Consider the following 19999-nt stretch of genomic DNA (forward strand, 5'->3'; position numbering starts at 1 on the left):
CTAGCACACAGTGAGTGCTCATTAAGTATTTGTTAAATAAATGAATGGATGGATGAGTGAGAAAAAGGAATCCACCTGGACCCAGAGATTATCATACAGAGTGAAGTAAGCCAGATAGAGAAAGACACATATTGTATGTCATCACTTGTATGTGGAATCTAAAAAAAAAGACACAAATGAACTTACATACAAAATAGAAACAGACTCACAGACATAGGAAAAAAGTTTATGGTAGCCAAAGGGGAAAGGGGATGGGGGGATAAATTAGGAGTATGGGATAGACAGATATACATCACTATATACTAGAATTCACTGTATAACACAGGTAACTTTATGTAACATCTTGTAGTAACCTATGAGAGAAAAGAATTGAAAAAATATATATGTATAACTGAATCATTTTGTTGTACACTTGAAAGTAATACAGTATTGTAAATCAACTACTCTTCAATTAAAAAAAAATCCATCTATTTGTAGGATTAATGCAAAAAAAAGCGAACAAAAACCAATTTTTGAATTCTTGTATTCAGGGTCCCAAATTTAAAACTTTTGATTCAACAGCCTATATTTATATTTATATAGGCTGTTGTTTAGAACATTTTATACAGTTTTCAAACGAAGGAGCATATATAACAACATTCCTGGCAGCTTTGTGTAAAATAGCTAACGGTTACGGCCTAAATGACTCTCTATAGGAGCTTGGATAAATAAATCACAGAACCAGAAAATGGAATAGTTTGGAGTTGTTTAATAATTTTAAATGAATTTCCTCAGAAGTGTGCAAAAGGTGTTTGCTACCGTTGCTTCATTTCACTGATTAAACAAACTAATTTACTCACCCTTGTCGGCAGGTTGCAGTGAAATGAAGAAAGAAAAATTCCAGCCATGTTGTCATATTTAAGAAGCAGCTTTTCAATTAAAAATAACCTGAAACATAGTATTGCACATCAATTGTATTTCAACTGAAATAAAAAACAAAGTAGCAGCTTAAATATTTTCTGATATGGAATAACCTCTGAGATGTATTTGTGAGCAAAGAAAAGCAAGATACTGACAGCATATGGCACTATTTATGTAAATTAAAAGGAGACTGAGGTACAGAATATCTTCTTATGCATACGTATAAAATATAAAACATACATAAGAAGCCTGTAAAGGAATTAAAATGTTGCCTTTGAGGAGGGCACTGAGAAGTCTGGAATGGAGACTCCCTTTTCACTGTCTACCCCTTCATACTGTTGCCATTTTTAAGAAAAACACATGTAATTTTACTTTTTTTAGCTTATAGTTTCTTTAAAAAATTTTTTAATTGAAGTATAGTCAGTTTACAATGTTGACTTAGTTTCTGGTGTACACCATAGTGATTCAGTTATACTTATATATTACTTTTCATATTCTTTTTCATTATAGGCTATTAAAATACATTGAGTATAGTTCCCTGTGCTATACAGTAGGACCTTGATGTTTTTCTAATTTATATATAGCAGTTAGTATCTGCAAATCCGAAGCTCCCAATTTATCCCTCCTGGTCCTGCCTCCCCGCTGGTAACCGTAAGTTTGTTTTCTATGTCTGTGAATCTGTTTCTGTTTTATAAATAAGTTCATTTGGCTCATTTTTAAAGATTCCACATATAAGTGATATCATATGGTATTTTTCTTTCTTCTTTCTGGCTTACTTCACTTAGAATGACAATCTCCAGATTCATCCATGTTGCTGCAAATGGCATTATTTTATTCTTTTTTATGGATGAGTAGTATTCCATCTCTATATATATACCACAGTTTCTTTATCCAGTCGTCTGTCCATAGACACTTAGGTTGCTTCCATGTCTTGGCTATTGCAAACAGTGCTGCTGCAAACATTGGGGCACATGTATCTTTTTGAATTCACATGTATTTTTACTTATTCCAGGTCTCAGTAATATATTTAAGGTATTAATTCTTAGAAGATTTCACTTAAAAAAAAAACTAAGAGAAGATGGATCTTACAAAAATTGCACATGCATTCTTTTTTGCATTTTTTTAAAAAATGTGACTTTAGTTTTGTTTAAACATATTTTTAATTGAGTTATATAGTCATTTTACAATGTTGTGTGCACCTGCATTCTGATCTACATGCTGTTATATTTTTGGAGGACAGAACATTGCTTCTGGATTTCTATCACCCGTACCATCTAGGATGACTTGGCCACCAAATACAGAAGTCTCAGTTTCAATAATAAGCAGAACGTATGGACTTACTTTGCGGAAGAGTCCAGAAACAGGGCAGGATTCCAGTGCGACTCGTTCTGTGGTTCACAATGTTTTCAGGGCTCCACTGCTCTTTTCAGTCGATTCTCTCAACTTTGGCCTCCTCTGAATTAGCACCAGTCCCAGACTGGCACGCTCTATTGGTGGCAAAAATCACCACTGCCGTTCCAGGCCCTGGAGCTGCCAACCCCATGACACAGTCCAGTGGGAAGGGGCACCTGTCCCAGCCTTCTCAGTGCAGTGCCCGAGGTTCACTCCACAAACCAGCCTGTGTCACATGTGCAGCCTGGAATCAGCAACTGTGGCCAGTGAGCCAAATGGGCTGCACCTGGGTTCCCTGCCCTGCCCTGAGGACAGAATTCACTTCCCCGGAACCACAGGTGGTTTCAGATACACGATGAGGACGGTAGGGCAGGAGCAACCCGGGAGTGGAAACTGGTCCTCCAAAAGTTGATCTACAGGTTTACAAAAGTGAGGACTTAGGCTAAACCTCTGCCCTTTATCCCACAGTGGTGCTACACCCCTCTCCCTGCTTTTTTTCCTCACAGTGAAGATGCCTTGACAATCAGTCTACTGGCTGGGCAACGGTATCTTAGATAATACCACACATGTTCTCGAAATAAAAGAACAATCTTGTTTTCTTATCTGACCGTTTTCCTCTCTAAGGCCCATCCTAGAAGTGCTCCATGGCCAAGCAAGATGAGAACATTGTCTTTGTAATGACGAAGGTAGAAAAGTACCATTTGGACCCTGCTTCTCAGTGGGAGGCGATCTCCATGGTCACAGTCAGCTTTTATCCATGATTTTGAAACAGAAACCACAGCTTTGAATACTGCCGAGTTTTCTGGCCTTTTCTAAACCCAGAATCTGGCAGAGTCCAACCACTCACAAAACGCGAGCTGCCTGTTACTACTGAGGTTTTTTTGCTGATTGTTAGATGGCTGGTTACCTGTTAGCTAGCCAGCCAGTCCACAATACAAACTGTGCCCTTGCTGGGGGCCATGCCTGGAGTAGGAGCTGGGGATACAGTCACGAAGGAGACAAGGTCCCAGCTCCTTGGCACGTGCTCCCGCAGGGAAGGCAGACAGTAAACATATTTACTTAAATAGTTAATTATAAACTGCAGAAGCCCTGTGTGATTTGTCCCCTGCTCATACCCTCCAGTTTATCAAGGATGCTTTTCCCCTCATGCTCTGCAAGGCAGACGCCTGGATCTTTTATGTCTTAGAACCAGCCCTGTTCCCGTCCACCCCTTTGAACACACATCATTCCCTTTACAGGAAATACCCTCCCTAGTACCCCACAGTCTCATTCCCCTTCACCAAGTTAACCTCTCTTTCTTCTTGGGATTTCAGTTTAAACTATATTTTCTAAGGGAACCTTCCCTCAGATTCAATTGGTATGTTTATAGGATCTTCCCGCCCCGTCTGTGTTTCCCGCCTGGCACATTGGGTCTTCAGAATGAAACATCTGTTTGGGAGATAACTGATTACTATCTGTTTCCACAACCAGACTCTACATTCCAAGAAAGTAAAAGCAGTATCTAGACTTTTCACCTTTGTATTTCCATGCCATATCAAGCACGCTGTACTCCAGAGCCTTTGGCTGTGGCTGTGCTGTTCCCTCTGCCTGGAACACTGTCTCCTGGACAGCCATCTGGTCCACTCTCTTATTTCCTTTAGGTTTCTGCTCAGATATGAACTTTCCATGAGGCCTTGCCTCCCTTATACAAAATAACAGTCCTAACTCTGGGTGTCACAATTCCCTTTTCCGCATCCTGCAAAGGAATTCGACTACTCAAAGACTCTTCATTTCTGTATTGCTCCACTAAAATTAAGCTCCATGAGAACACAGCTTTCGTCCATTTAGCTGACAACTTTTTCCTTCAAAGCTCATCTCCCTGATAGGTATTAGGTGCCCCATAAATACCCACTGAATGAATGGCTGAATCGGTACTTAGTACTTAGCACACTGTTGGCACATGGTAGGCACTCAGGGAAATATTTTTGAGTGAATGAATGCCTGAATGAAAAAGTATAGGTGCCACTAAAACAAATACAGGACATTTAATAGTTGGAGAAGTCACATAAGGTATACAGAAAATAAGGGGTGTTTCAGCCACTTTGCGTTCATCCAGTACAGGCAGACCTCGGAGACACTGCGGGTTTGGTTTCAGACTGCACAATAAAGCAAACATTGCAATAAAGCGAGTCACACAAATTTTTTGGTTTCCCAAAGCATATAAAAGTTATGTTTACACAGTTGCAAGTCCATTAAGTGTGCAACATCATTATGTCCAAAAAAACCAATGTACATACCTTAATTAAAAGATATTTGATTGCTTAAAAATGTTAACCATCATCTGAGCCTTCAGCAAGCTGTCCTCTTTCTGCTGGTGGGGGATCCTGCCTTGATGTCAATGGCTGTTGACTGATCAGGGTGGTGGTTGCTGAAGGCTGAGGTGACTGTGGCAATTTCTTAAAATAAGGAAACAATGAAGTTTGCCACGTCAGTTGACTCTTCCTTTAATAAACGAATTCTCCGTAACACTCAATGCTGTTTGATAGCATTTTAGCTGCAGTAGAGTTTCTTTCAAATTGGAGTTAACCTTCTCAAAACTTGCTGCTGCTGTAATCAGCTAAGTTCATGTCGTATCCTAAATCCTTTGTTGTCATTTTGACGATCTTGACAGCATTGTCACCAGGACTGGGTTGTATCTCAAGAAACCACTTTCTTCACTCATCCATAAGAAGCCACTGCTCATCTGTTAAAAGTTTTATCCTGAGATTGCAGCCATTCAGTCCGATCTTCAGGCTCCCCACTCTAATTCTAGTTCTCTTGCTATTTCTACCACATCTGCAGTTCCTTCCTCCCCTGAAGTCTTGAACCCCTCAAAGTCTGCCATGAGGGTTGGAATCAACTTCTTCCAAACTCCTGTTAATATTGATATTTTGACCTCTTCCCATGAATCATGGATGTTCTTAATGGCATCTAGAATGGTGAATCCTTTCCAGAAACTTTTTGATGTATTTTGCCTAGATCCACCAGAGGAATCACTATGTATGGTGGCTATAGCCTTATGAAATGTATTTCTTAACTAATAAGACTTGAAAGTCAAGATGACTCCTTGACCTGTAGGCTGCAGAATGGATGCTGTCTGTGCTAGCATGCACGGAAACAATGCGAATCTCTCTGACCATCTCCATCAGAGCTCTTGGGTGACCAGGTGCATTGTCAATGAGCAGTACTATTTTGAAAGGAATCTTTTCTGAGCAGTAAGTCTCATCAGTGGCCTCAAAATAGTCTGTTAACATGTTGTTAGCAGATGTGTTGTCATCCAGGGTTTGTTGTTCCATTGATAGAGCACAGGCAGAGTTGATTCAGCATAAATCTGGAGGGCCCTAGGATTGTCGAGATGGTAAATGAGCATTGGCTTAAACCTCAAGTCATCAGCTGCATTAGCCTGTAACAAGAGAGTCAGTCTGTCCTTTGAAGCTTCGAAGCCAGGCTCTGACTTCTCCTCTCGAGCTATGAAAGTCCTAGATGGCTTCTTCCAATATACAGCTGTTTCACCTACACTGAAAATCTTCCATCTAGTGTAGCCATCTTTATGAATTATCTTAGCTAGATCTTCTGGATAACCTGCTGCAGTTTCTACATCGGCACTTGCTGTTGCATCTTGCACTTTTATAGAGACGGTTTCTTTCCTGAAACCTCATGAACAACCACTGCTGGCTTCAGACTTTTCTTCTGCAGTTTCCTCACCTCTCTCAGCCTTCATAGAACTGAAGAGAGTTAGGGTCTTCCTCTGGATAAAGCCTTGGCTGAATGAGGTGTTGCGGCTGGTTTGATCTTTTATCCAGACCACTAACACTTTCTCTGTATCAGCAATAAAGCTCTTTGACTTATCATTTGTGCGTTCACTGGAGGAGCATTTTAAATTTTCTTTAAGAACGTTTCCTCTGCACTCACAACGTGGCTAACTGGAGCAAGAGGCCTAGCTTTCAGCCTATCTCGGCTTTCGACACGGCTTCCTCACTAAGCTTAATCATTTCTAGCTTTTGACTTGAAATGATTGATGTGAGATTCTTCCCTTCACTTGAACACCAGGAGGCCATTGTAGGATTATTAACTGGCCTAATTCCAACATTGTTGTGTCTCAGGGAACAGGGAGGCCGGAGAAGAGGGAGAGAGATAGGGGAACAGAAGGCTGGTAGAGCTGTCAGAATACACACAACATTTACCAGGTAAGTTAACCACCTTACATGGGCACAGTTTGTGGTGCCGCAAAACAATCACAATAATAATATCAAAGATCGCTGGTCACAGATCACCACAACAAATGTAGTAACAGTGAAAAAGATCAAAGAACTGCAAGAATTACCAAAATGTGACACAGAGACTTGACGTGAGCAAATGCTGTTGGAAAAATGGCGCCGATAGACTTGCTGGAGGCAGGGTTGTCACAAACGGTCAATTTATAAAAAAATACAAGAAAATGAGGTTTGCCTGTAGGTCAGAGGCCAGTCAAACTTTGTTACAGTTGTTGGTAGGACGTGAATGTTCCAGCAGGAAAGGAAACTCTGTTGAAGCCTTCCCTCCCCAGATACCCATCAGACCCACCGCCCTGCTCCTCACACAGTCACTCAGCTGCCAGCTTTTGTTGTCCTACGGTTTCTTGCCAAGAGCAGAGACTGAAACTCTCCCATAGAGCAATTAGCGTCAGGGTTGACCAACTGGAAGCCAAACCCTGCAGCTATTTCCCCGCATTCTTCAACTCCCAGGGGGGACTCTGAGAGGAAGAGGAACAGAGGTTAGAGGGCAGGGTTCTAGAAGTTTCTTTCTCTTCCCTGAGAGAGGCTGAGCTGTGTGGGTGGAGGAATTGTATACGGTATAGAGCAGAGAGTGCTCTGTCTGAACCTTTGGGAGACGGATTTCCTCTGCCTCTTTAAACGTTTTGGACTTTGGATTACTAATGATACTAAAGGAACTATATGGTTTCTTCCGAAGCTGTGTCAGGATATGCTCCACAAATTACCTGGGAGGATGCCATATGCAAATACAAGAAGAAATAGCAGTCTTGATATTCATGGTGACAGCTTTGTTATTCTCAAGGGGAAGGGAAGGAGAAGTAGGTATCTTTTTTCTTAATAAAGTCTTCCCTAGCAACTCCCAGATTCCACAACTGTTTTTACTTGGTACCAGGTTGGGACCAACCCAGAAATTTTTGTAACAACAATGTAGCCTAATTTCAATATCACCTCACATAATAGTTACAGCGGACTGCTCAACTCCTTCGGAAACTGCTTTAAAGATCTGTTCACAGGATACTTTTCCTGGGTTGTAGAAGGCCACATATGGTGATAAAAATATGATTGTTATCTCCCCAAACCCTGATCACTTTGCTTCTAATGTAATGATCATCGGAAAGACTAGCAACACTCAATTCATATATACACAAGGGAAAAGAAAAACAAAGTATACATTCATCAACATCATTTTTAGGCTAAGTGACAACTTATATAAAAAGTATTTCATTATAACTAACAGCAATAACACACAGTATATGAATGAAGACAGTGAGTCTCAGACAGGTTATAAAACTGGCTGAAGGATAACCAGCCATTATGTGACAGCACAGGGCATTGATTTGAGAGCTGCCAGTTCTGACAGTCCATGCTCTAAATTACAATGCTGTAGTGAGCGCTGGTATTTCATGTGATATTTAAATTTTTTTCCTTTGTAAGTTGGATTGCGTACCCCAGCACATTCTGTATTATTTTAGTAATCACCTGTTTTCAATGGTGTCAGAGTGTTTTTTTTTTAATTTAGCTAAAATTCACATCACATGAAGTTTACCATTTTAACCATTTTAAAGTACACAATTCAGTGGCATTTAGTACATCCACAGGGTTGTGCAACCACTATTTAGTTCGAGAACATTTTCATCATCCCACAAGAAGTCCTGTAGCCATTCACCAGCACTCTTCCTGCTTCCCCCCAGCTCCTGATAACCACTAATTTATTTCTTGTCTCTACAGATGTGCCTATTCTGGACATTTCATATAAATGGACTCACACACTACATGGAATTTTGTATTTGGCTTCTTTCACTTAACATCATGCTGTCAAGGTTCTACCTTATAGCAGATACCAACACTTTGTCCCTTTTTATAGGTGAATAATATTCCATTGTACGGATAACAGCATTTTGTTTATACATTAATTTGTTGATGGACATTTGGGTTGTTTCCATCTTTGGCTATAGTGAATATTGCTGCTATGAACACTCATGTACAAGTTGTACACCTGTTTTCAATTCTTTTGGATATATACACCTAGGAATTGAATTGCTGGGTCATACAGTAATTCTGTTTAACATACTGAAGAACCATAAAACTGCTTGGCATAGTGTCTGCATCATTTTGCAGCAATCCGTGTTTTAATTTCTTCGCATCTGCACCAACAGTTGTTACCTTCTATTGAAAAAAATTATACCCAATCTAGTGTGGGTATAGTAGTATCTCATTGTGGTTTTGGTTTGCATTTCCCGAATGACTAATGAAGGTAAACATTTTTTTCATGTGCTTCATAGTGTTTTTTTAAAATAAAAATTTAATTTTAGAATAATTTAAGATATACAGAAAATTTGCTAAAATTATATAACAATATTTTAATGACACAATCTTCATATCAAATATACTGGAAGGCATCTCTATGCCTTCTCTATTTCTTCCACCTTGTGTTTTTAACTTTTTGATAGAGAAATATGTCATTGAAAACATTATAGTTATTAATGAAGATTCTGATACACTGTTCATTTTTTGTTATAAAATCATGGGGTAGACAGTGTTACAGTGACATTACAAATTAAAAAACAGTGGTACATAGCACTGTAATTAAGAATATCATCTTTGTCACACCAGGTTTAAATACTGGTTGTGCCATCTTAGGCAAGGTACTTAACCTCTCTGAACCTCAGTCTCTTCCTCTGTAAAGTAGGGAAAGCACCTACCTCACAGTGTCCACGAGGGTCAATTGAGAAAATGTATTGAAAGCACTTATATGCAATGTTCAGCACTCAATAAATGTGAGACTTACTTCATTTGTTTGTTTGCTTGCTTACTTTTTAAAGCACCGAGCAATTACCTAATTTGTCTGTGTTGCCATACTTGGTCAGGATCTACAGGAGACCATCATTCTATCTCTGCAGCCTTCATTGATTCATACATATATTCATTCATTCTTCAAATATGCATCAGGCCCATGTTATGTTTCAAGCTGTGGTCAAGAGGCTGCAAACATCAAAAGCATTAAAAATTATAAGTTTGGAAGCAAAGAATCCTAGGATCAAATCTCAATTGTCACCTCCTAGGTGTGTGATCCTGTGCAAGTTAGATAGTATCTGTTTTCTCATCTGTAAAGTGGGACTACAAATACTTCCTGCCTCGTAAAGTAGACAGAATTAAATAAACGCATCATCAGAAACATTTACCAAAGCATTTGGCACACTGAGCGCTTGCTCAAAATATGCTAACTACTAAAGATTTAATATGATAATAAATGAAAAGATTTAGAGGAGCACATGACATATTGTAAATATGTCTCCATATGAATGCTTTGTTTGTTTTTAACCACTGAAAAACATAAAACCATTCTTAGTTTGTAGGTAACACAGGGAAAAGTTAAGGAATAAATCTGGCTGTGGGCCATAACCCAAGGCATAGTGCATCATACACAGAAAGGATACATTTAGTTTCACAAAAATTTTGTTTCAATCGTATATATGTACGTATATGCGCTGATGAAACTAAACGATTTCTTTTTTTTTCCTTTTTTAAAAATGTATTTCTTACTCTGAACAGCAATCAAAAAATTGGAAAACATTAACCTAGAGAAAAGTCTCAGTTATCTGGAGAGCAGTGACAGGAAATGACAGCTTGCCTTAGCAGGTGGATCACATGGCTTTAACAGTTTTAGGCTTTAGTGGTGTCAATTCAAAATGTAAAATCATACCAAGATGATAGGTTAAAATAAAATTAATAACTGAAGGGGAAGTTGGGTCTAATATAAAACAGAGTAACCTAAGATTTAAAGCAAAAAAAAAAAAAAAAAAAAGAGAGAGAGAGAAGAAAAAAAAAGACTTGCTTTCTGTCTAGTTTTTGCTCCCATCACTCAGCTGTGAGTGTTCCCAGCACACTCAGAATTCTAGAGGAAAGGTCACAAGATCAAGGTCAAACATCTGAAAAATGCAGATGCTGTGACTTTGGAAGCAGAAACATTCCCAAGCATATGCCAGCTTGTGTAGTCACGAAAGCAGGGGGCTAACTTAGTAATGAAAACTGCAATGCCTTCCAACACTTAGCTTAATTCAGCTGTTCCCCGCTGCATGTAAAATCCTCGGGGTACCCAAACTCAGTCAAACTGAACTTCTTAGCCAGGAGTCTCAGGAATGGTCAGGACACAAGCACTCCAAATTTGGGCACTGACTTCCTAGGGGATGCTGCTCATAACCACTCCCTGTATGGCTAAGGCTCCCTTCACCTGGGCAACAGTCCATAAAAAAGAGCTTAAAATTCAAGGAATGTGCTAAATCTGGAAAGGGAATAATACATTTTTGGGGGTCCGCATTCATCTGGCTACAATATTTTATGGGGAACAATTTTCCAAAGATGGTACAGTTCAAGGAGCAAGGTTGCTCACATTCCAGATTGCTGAGTCACCTTCCAAAACTCCACCTCGTGTTTGCTGGATCAGTTTTGTGGCAAGACAGAGTTGTCCTTTATGGAACCATATATTCACACCGTGGGCAACTGTAACCATCTGGGAACTCCATGAATAGCTCCATAAAACACACCTTCAAGTATCATAATGTGATCGTAAAACTGGACTTTGCCCTTCACTTATTAAAATACCATTAAAATAAATTATAGAGGGAGGAGGCAAGAAGTTTTTCTAACCATGGCTCCTTTAACTTCTGAAGCCATGTTTGCAAATTACAATCCTCCCTTTAAAGAGACGTCCTCCAGGATCACTTTGGGTTCCCAGTTATTGAACTCACCTAGCACTATTGAACTGATCTGTTTTCTTGTCTCAGTACCCAATTAGGAGGTAAGCCAGCCAAAAAAAAAAAAAAAAAAAAAAAAAAAAAGGATCTTTTAGTTCTGTACCATCAGTGCCTAGTAGGAGATGATAAAGTAAGTATTTAATCAATATTTGTTGAATGAACAAATGAATGGAAACAATCTACCAACTGTGATGGGCCATCCTAGAACATTTTTCTTTTTCAGTTTGGCTTCAGAAAAACTTATGGCTCGTTTCAGAATATTGGAAATTGACGTTATGTCGTTTAACAAACCATCTGTGTTAAACAAGTGTAACACTTGACTGGCTTCCTTCGTAAAGGGTACAATCCTGCACTGTTGCCAGAGTATCTTCAAAATATCTACAGACGTGTGGGCCAACCACTGCAGCTCTGATTGAAATCAAACTCCCACTACTTTTGAATTCTTGGAACCTTTAGTTCACTGTAGAAAAGGCGACCATGATAGGAGCTTACAGAGGAACCCATCTTTGTGGGGTTTCCCTGAGTCGTCGTAGGTCCACACACGCTCTGCCAGACCTGATTAAGCAGCTGATCATGTTGTGACTCACCTGCGTTTATTCTCAAAGGCCCTGAAAAGGAGGCAGACTCCATCTCCACTCTTCACAAATGCAACTGAGAGCTTTCATACAGACGGAAATGTCTCTCATCGCTTTTCCCATCTGTTAGTGAAAATCTCCTTTCTTCTGCCAAAACGTGAGGATGTCAGATGCATGTGGCTGTCTTTCCTGATTGTCTGGAGAAGGCCCATCTGTAGGTCATAGGGGAGGATGAGAGTAACAGGGAAAAAAGAACCAAGAGATGGAGAGAGAAAGCTGAGAGCATTGCTTAAGTCTTGCTGAAAGCAAGTTTCGCCTCCAGTCTTGCCATTTATATGGGGGAATATATTTTTCCTTTTTCTGTTGTTAGTGGCAGTACTGGGGATTGAACCCAGGACCTCAGACATGCTAATCACGCTCTCTACCACTGAGCTATACACCCTCTTCTACATTTCCTTTTTTTGCTTAAACTAGTTCAGCTAGGTTTCTGTCACTGGCAACCAAAACATACTAATACAAAGAATTACTTTAGCACCATTCAGAATACTAAATGATCATTAACAGGGCATTGTTTAAATACATTTCGGAACATTCAAAGAAGGGAACATTATTGCGCTGTTGAAAGTGATAAATGTAGGTGATGTTTAAGAAAATTGAGGATACACTGATGAGTGATAAAAGGGTGATAAAAAGAGAAAAAAGATTAATTTATCCCATAAATTAACTATAAATCCCAAGGGGAGAGATGGGGAGAGAGAGAGAGCGAACTTAAGAAAATAGATTGTGTGTGTATAGTTCTATTGGCCAAAGTCCAGGAGGAGATACACCGAAATGTAAAAAGTCGTTATCTTGTGGCAATACAATTTTGAATGACTTAATTTAATGCTGCCTTTTTACTTATCTATTTTTAAAAGTGTTCTGCAAAAACATATTACGAGAATATTTTTTTAAATATGGGCATTCCACCCTTGATTTCAATGTGTAATTTCCTTCTCTCTCATTCAGTTCCATTTCAGTGCAATAAGTTGTTGAAAATATACAATAAGAAAGAAGATATATAGTGAGTGAACACCCTCAGTAGTAAAATCTTGTATTATTTAAGCATCTACCATGTTCAAGTTACTATATTTTCATACAGTTGGTGGGAGACGAAATAAAAGAGATACAAATACCTATTGCAAAGAAAACACAAACACTCTGTTCTCAAGGAAATTAACAATATCATCAGGTATGTTTTCAGTGGAATCATGGGGGGATGACAGGCCACATTGCAGCTGAACATTTGAGACATTTTAGGGGAGATTCCCATGATAGATGCTTGGGTTTCTCTTGGTTCCTCACACCCAACATTGAATTTCAAAACTTCCAGTCACCAACATTCATTTTTTTCCCCATGGAAGTGAAGCAGAACATTAGCCAGGATTAATCTCTCTTCCTGGAGTTCCTTCTCTGGGGTATTAAAATAATAGTTGAGACGTGGTATCTTGAAAGGTCACAAGAATGAAAACTAATTTATTCTTGCCTTGCTGAAAGGACTAAAGAGAGGAGTACTATGGTCAGGAAAAAACCCTAACCGAGCTGCCTCCCTATGAGGAAAAGAACAAATTATCAAGCGGATTATAAAAGTGCCTCCCAGGAGCTGACTAGGAAAGTGGCTCACTGTCAGTTTCCTTCTAATCTGAACTGAGGGCTTCCAACTCCTTTGTTGAACTTCTGCTCTAAATCACCATTTTGGAGTCAGTTACCTTAAGGAATACGAAAGTGCTTATATTGGTGTCTATAATGTACACCTCTTGATGGCATTCTTCAGAAATTAAAAGATAACCAAATTGATACGTCCTTTTTTGCCCCACAGCTGATCAACTTACTCACCATCTTCACACTTTCAAAAAAATGAGGTCAATTACTACTTGAGACTGCAAAAATGAATTTCTTTACTCATAACTAGAAAACTTGTATAATGGTTTCTTTCCTTCTTTTTTGCAGAGGGAAGTAATTAAGTTTGTTTATTTATTTATTTATTTATTTATTTATTTATTTATTTATTTATTTTAAGTGGCAGTACTGGGGATTGAACCCAGGATCTCATCCATGCTAAGCATGTGCTCTACCACTGAGCTATATACCCTCCCCCCAAAACTTCTGAAAGAAATGTATTTGGGAGAAAGAAAAGCAAAACACATTTTATATTTGTGGGTTTTTCTTCCCTTCTGTTTAGTGGAACTAGCTGTATAAAAATAAGATCATAATTTGTGCAGAGTGTATCATGTCAGAGTTTACTTCTCATCGGAATCTACTGTGTTTATTAAGAGTTCATTGTTGAAATGCTTCTGGAATAACAGTATAAGGACGTTTGGCATGTCACCTGTACCACAGCTCACAGACCTCCAAACACTTTAGAAATGTTTGCAAATTAATCCTCTTTACAGTCCAGTAAATTATTCGATCTTCAGAGCCCACAGATGGGGAACAGGAGATTGGATTTTGGAGTAAAACACTGTGGTCCTTCATATTAAAAGGAAGAGATAGGAGAATGACTTAACTGGTACACACCTGCTATGTGGCAGATTCAGGAGCCAAAGAGTGCTGATACCCAAATATGCTAGATGGTGAAGTGGCCACATCCTATAGATTCTTAAGCGCAGTGGTTCTAAGCATGTGCTTTGGGTGGTACCTCTGGGGTCACATCCTATAGCATTATCACTTCCAAGCTCTTGAGTGAGTTTCTTTCCTTGCCTAGCTTCACTGTCCTCAACTGTAAAAATCAACATCATTTATGTAAAATCAAGGTCATACCTACTTCGTACAATTGCTGGCAATGATTAAATAATGCACAACTATCGTGGCACACATGGTAAACCTCAAAGTTAGGTATTTTACGGCATTCTTTTCCCCACTGGAATGTACTGTCAAAGTCATAACATAAGTGAGAGAAGCCAGAACACTAGGATCTCACTTTATATCTAGTCAAGAAAAATCTACTTCAAGATAACTAAAAACTCTTTCAAGAAAACAATCTATAAATACAGGTTGTAGCCACCAAATCTAAATGGGCTTCATGGCAAAAGTCATATATTATACAGCTGAAGGTCACACTTCATCCATGCATTCTTGCATTCATTTATCAAGTGTATGTGGTGTACTCTCCCCTCAAGGCATGGGTCTAGGTGCTGAGGATTCCTTCTTCCCTTATTTTTATTAGCTGAGAATAGCACCCTACAAAGAGTGCTTTAAAATATTTAAATGTATGCCTATATATTTTAAACTAGAAAGCAGAGGAGGAATTGTCATCATCATCTAATTTGAAACCCCAAGTAATTCCTAATTCTGTTTCCAAATACTACTTTTTTTTTCTTAATTTTATTTTTTACTTGAGGTGTAGTTGATTTGCAGTGTTAGTTTCTGGTGCACAGCAAAGTGATTCAGTTACACATATAAATACATTCATATTTTTTTCAGATTCTTTTCCATCATATGTTATTACAAGAAATTGAATATAGTTCCCTGTGCTATACAGTATGTCTTTGTTGTTTATTTATTTTATATATAGTAATGTGTATCTGTTAATCCCAAACTCCTAATTTATCCCTCCCTGCCCCTTTCCCCTTTGGTAACCATAGTATGTTTTCTATGTCCGTGTTCCTATTTTTGATTTGTAATTTTTCTTTTTTTAGATTCCACATATAAGTGATCTCATATGATATTTGTCTTTCTCTGTCTGATTTACTTCACTTAATACGATAATCTCTAGGGCTACCACTACCAGTACTAAGTTTTTATTTATTACATGCCACTTTACAAGTGTCCTCCGGCGTAATACTCCCACGAACCTTGCGGGGTATAGTTATACTTACTTAACATCGGAGAAATGAAGGTTCTGAGGGGGGTCCTGGTGTTTGGTCAAGTTCACACAGAGATTGGACTGGTAGGAACCTAAACCCCAGAGGCCGGCTCTCAACCGTGACCAAAGTGGCACCCATCCTTTCTGAGTCCCTTACACTCACCTCCCTTATTAGCACTTGAAACGTCTCCTGTTACAAATCACGGTGGAAAAGAAAATGCCTGGGAGACTACCGCCCAGGCCGACTGGGGAGTGTTTGGGAAGGGCAGCCTTGTCGGTGCAGGGTATATGCTTTGGTCTGCAACCGCGGAGCACGTCCTGAAACCCAGCAGGGACAGAAGCTGGCCCTACCCACGCCCCCGGGCGGCGCCGGTGGCAGCACTCACCTCCTGGCTGCGAATTCCGCGAGGTGGCTGCCGCGCCCACGCCCCCGCGGGCGCTAGGACGCGGGTGCAGATCCCAGACCCAGGGGTGATTCTTATCTCCTGTCCCCGGGGCGGGTCCAAAGGCTGCCAGACTCAGCCAGGAACTTGAGCCCGGGACAGACGGCTGGCTCCCGAAGTCTCTGCCTGCAAGGGAGTTAAAAAGCTAGACCTACTTTCAGTTGAAGACTCCAACCCCCTTTTGGCTTCTTTCCCTGGCCTATAGTTTTCACTGTGTCCAAAAAAGTTGGCCCCAAAGTTTAAGGATGCGGATAAGTGTGTGTGTGTGTGAGAGAGAGAGAGAGAGACAGAGAGAGAGCGAGAGCGCGCGTGTGACATGGCTCCCCTCACCAGAGCCGCAGAAACCGGCAGACCCCTCTCCAGGACCCGAGCCCGCGGGCTCAGTGCAGGCGGGGAAAGGGTAGGCGCGCGCCTCCAGGTCGGGTTCAGGGGTTTTTGAGGAAAATGCGGCGGCGGGCGGGGGTGCGGCCGACTCCCGGGGCTGGCTGACCGACAGCGTGGCCAGCCACTGGCCGAGGGCGATGAGGAGGCTTAGGGCGGCGTGAGTGCGTGCGTGTGTGCGTGAGTGTGAGCGCGAGGGTGAGTGTGCGAGCCTCCCCAACCCCCACCTGTTTGAAATGGTCTTAAAATGCCAAAGCCAGCTTGCCTGTGTCTTCAAAAGTTGAAAACAGTTAGGGTAATGCACGTGCGCGTCCCTCAAACCTCCAAAGGGATTTGCTGAGGAGAAAGCACTGAAAGAAAAGGAGGAATAAGAGGGGTCTATGAAGGGGGCGGGGGTAAATTGCTTGCTCCTGAAGGGTCGGTTTTAGGACCCAACGGGAAGCACATTGGAATCTCTCCCTTCGGGAAGGCGGGGTGGGGCGGGCCGGCCAGCCGGCGGCCGCGGGGCGCATGCGCGCGCGTCTCCTCTCGCCGGCCGCTGCGCTCGGCGGCGCGGAATAGAATGAACTGTAACAAAACAAGCCGAGCCTTTGTATCTGCTTAAAGGGGCCGCAGGCACTTCCCTCTTGTCCCCTCCACCCCCTCTCCGTAGCCGCGTCTCCAGGGCTCCCAGCAACTGGCTGGAAGGGCTTTCCTCACCCTCAGGAACAGCCCGCCAGCGAGGAAAGGCGAGCCAGGCGGGAAGCAAAGAGGAGACACCGCATTTCTAAGAGGCAAGAAAGAAAGGAAGGAAGGAAAATAATAATCCAACCGGCGCAGAGTGGACTCTGGTCCGGGAGAGCACCGTCAGACGCCGGAACGTGGACCGAGAAGCACCGGAATGCAAACAAAGCTCGCGGGCGCCTGTGGAGGGCTCGCGGGGAAGCCCAGAAAGTTTGTTTTATGATGGCTTGAGTGCGCGAGTGTGTGCAGGGAGCGAGCTGCCAAGTTTCTCTCTCCGTTTGCGTTATTTGGGGGGAGAGGTCTCTCCCATGAACCAGCGGGGGCTTGGGGACTTGTGCTGTGGGGGGCACCTGTCTCTCATTTTATTTTTAGTTTTTTTGGGGGGAAGAGGGACGTAACTCATCATGTCGAAAGTGATCCAGAAGAAGAATCACTGGACTAGCAAGGTTCACGAATGCACTGTGAAGCGGGGTCCCCAGGGCGAGCTGGGGGTGACGGTGCTTGGGGGCGCGGAGAACGGGGAGTTTCCATATGTCGGAGCGGTGGCGGCGGCTGAAGCGGCGGGGCTTCCCGGCGTCGGCGGCGAGGGCCCTCGGCTGGTCGAGGGGGAGCTGCTTCTGGAGGTGCAGGGGATCCGGGTGTCCGGCTTGCCCCGCTATGACGTACTGGGAGTCATCGACAGCTGCAAGGAGGCCGTCACCTTCAAAGCCGTCAGACAAGGTAAGATGGGACGCGCCTCCGGGAGGCGCCCCCAGAATAAGGGAGCGGCCTGCGGAGTGCCCCCCACCATCTCTATTTCCCGCTTTCCTCCTGCGAGCGCAGCTGAGAGGGGAAGCTGAGGCCATGCGCCCTGTGGTGGTGAAACACGAAGTTGTTGGCAGGTCGTGGGTTATTTGCCCCACCTGCGTTGGGAAGAGGGGCTCGGGTTTTCGCGGAGAAGCGCGGAGATTTTTCCCAGGCCTGCTTTGCCAACCTGTTCTCTCAGCCGCCAGGTGCAGCGCTGCTTCGCCAGCACCTGGAGGAGAGTTGGGAAACTGAGGCAGGGGTACAGTGGACGCTCTACTTGCTCCCTGGGGGAGTGTTGCAGCAGGCGCAGCTGCTGCGATCTTTGGCCACTTGTCCGTTTCCAGACCTGGAGAATGGGTCTGAAGGGGATGAGGGTCTTTGGTTATTGGACGTCCTCCATCAGAAAATTCAGCTTCATCTCGCAATCATCCAGGTGGGTTTGGGCATCACAGCCTGGCGGTTCCAAAGACGGCTTCCTGAACATCCTGCATTCACTCCACAGCTGGATGACGCATGTCTGCACCGTGTGGTCCGGCCCCAGGCTTGGGGGTGGGGGAGGGAATGCCGGGGTATTTCAGCGAGAATCAAGCCCAAGTTTATACTGCCATCACCACCACCACCACCACCACCATCATTATCACTGCTATTTCTTGTTACCTTGCTACTTGCCAGGCTCTGTGTAAAATGCTTTCCTTGCACTATCTTGTTCTGATTTTCAACAATTCTGAGAGCGAGTTGTTCTTATAAGACCCATATTACAGATAAGGAAACTGGGACTGACCGTTGGTTCAGCTACTTGCCCAAGGTCACACAGATGCCAAGAGTGAGGGTTTGAGCCTTTGCTGCAGAGCCTTAAGCACGTAGGAGGTGGGGGGATGACCCTCGGAGACCAGAAGGGGTGCACTTGAGAGGAGGGAGTGGAAGCAAATTTGTCTCTCAGAAGCCTGGAGAGGAGCGATGACCTTTTTGATGGCTGCTGGTGGTGGGGAGTCCCTTACATCTTGGTTTGGTGCAGGAAAGGGGTTGGCCCTGATAGAGTCCAACAGAGAAGGACTCCATTCACTTAAAGGAATCCCTTGTACCACCGATCACCATGAAGCAGGTTCTCCCCCATGGACGCACTGATGAAAAATTCCCATATGTGCCTGTGGCCTGGAAAGGCAAGCAGCAGCTGGAGGAATGTGAGAGAGGAAGGAAGGGCTGGGCTGAGTTGGTCCTTTCTTGGAAACAGGCCCTTTCCAGATGAAATGGAGGAGAGAGACAGGGAGAAGAGTCGGGCCTTTTGGTAGCTTTGGGAGCTGAGGGATAGACAGTTACCAAATGCTCATCTTCCACTTGGACACCTCCTCCAAGAAGCCCTCCAGGATGAACAAATCCTTCTTCCTCTAGACTCCCTTAAATGTGTGTCTTGTAATTTTTTTTACTTACCCCGAAGTATGAGTGGTTCTCTCCTCTCATTTCCATACAAGATAGGAAGCTTATTGAAGGGAGAGACTATGCCCCACTCATTGCAGGTCTCCCCAGCTTTGTTTGAGGTCCAACACCTGAAAGGTCTCACCGGAGAATGTTCTCTTGCATCTGTAAACTGACTTTCCTCTGAATATTACATAAACTAATAAGTACAAAGGGTGCAGAACAGCGCCTGGCACATAATAAGTGCTCGATAAAGATGAGATGTTATTGTTATGTTTAAGTTGAATTTGGGCAGTTATTTATTTATAAGTTGAGCTTTTAGTGTCAAGAAGCTGAATTACGTTGTTAATGCCAGTACTTGGATTATGATGACTTAACAGAGTTGGAGAAAAAAGACTGGGTCACAGCATTTGATGGAATCAGCGGTGGCTCTGCAGGTCAGTGACATTTGGAGGAGGGATAGGCAGGGGTACCTGCCTATCCAGTGGGGGGTCTACTGGTGTCTGCTAGGTACTGTGGG

General features: G+C 42.4%; 1 protein-coding gene and 1 long non-coding RNA gene across 3 annotated transcripts in view; one reads left to right on the plus strand and one right to left on the minus strand.

The window, feature by feature from the left end:
• Nucleotides 1–217: 217 nt before the first annotated feature.
• Nucleotides 218–16772, minus strand: LOC116657091. Of its 2 annotated transcripts, XR_004312026.1 has the most exons (6): nucleotides 16507–16772; nucleotides 16120–16302; nucleotides 11905–12104; nucleotides 2242–9545; nucleotides 840–927; nucleotides 218–353 (listed from the first exon to the last, which is right to left on the minus strand). It is a non-coding gene; the product is annotated as an uncharacterized LOC116657091 (long non-coding RNA). The 2 variants fall into 2 exon arrangements; XR_004312025.1 differs by lacking the exon at nucleotides 218–353 and having other exon boundaries at nucleotides 647–927.
• A 294-nt stretch (nucleotides 16773–17066) lies between these two features.
• The window catches only part of MAGI1 (membrane associated guanylate kinase, WW and PDZ domain containing 1), a 578793-nt gene continuing 575860 nt past the window's right edge, over nucleotides 17067–19999 (plus strand). The window contains 1 exon segment of the mRNA XM_032458123.1: nucleotides 17067–18000. Within this exon segment, the coding sequence (XP_032314014.1) occupies nucleotides 17685–18000 (316 nt within the window). The 5' untranslated portion in view covers nucleotides 17067–17684.

This window comes from Camelus ferus, chromosome 17, assembly GCF_009834535.1.
Source record: "Camelus ferus isolate YT-003-E chromosome 17, BCGSAC_Cfer_1.0, whole genome shotgun sequence".
Lineage (NCBI taxonomy): Eukaryota > Metazoa > Chordata > Mammalia > Artiodactyla > Camelidae > Camelus > Camelus ferus.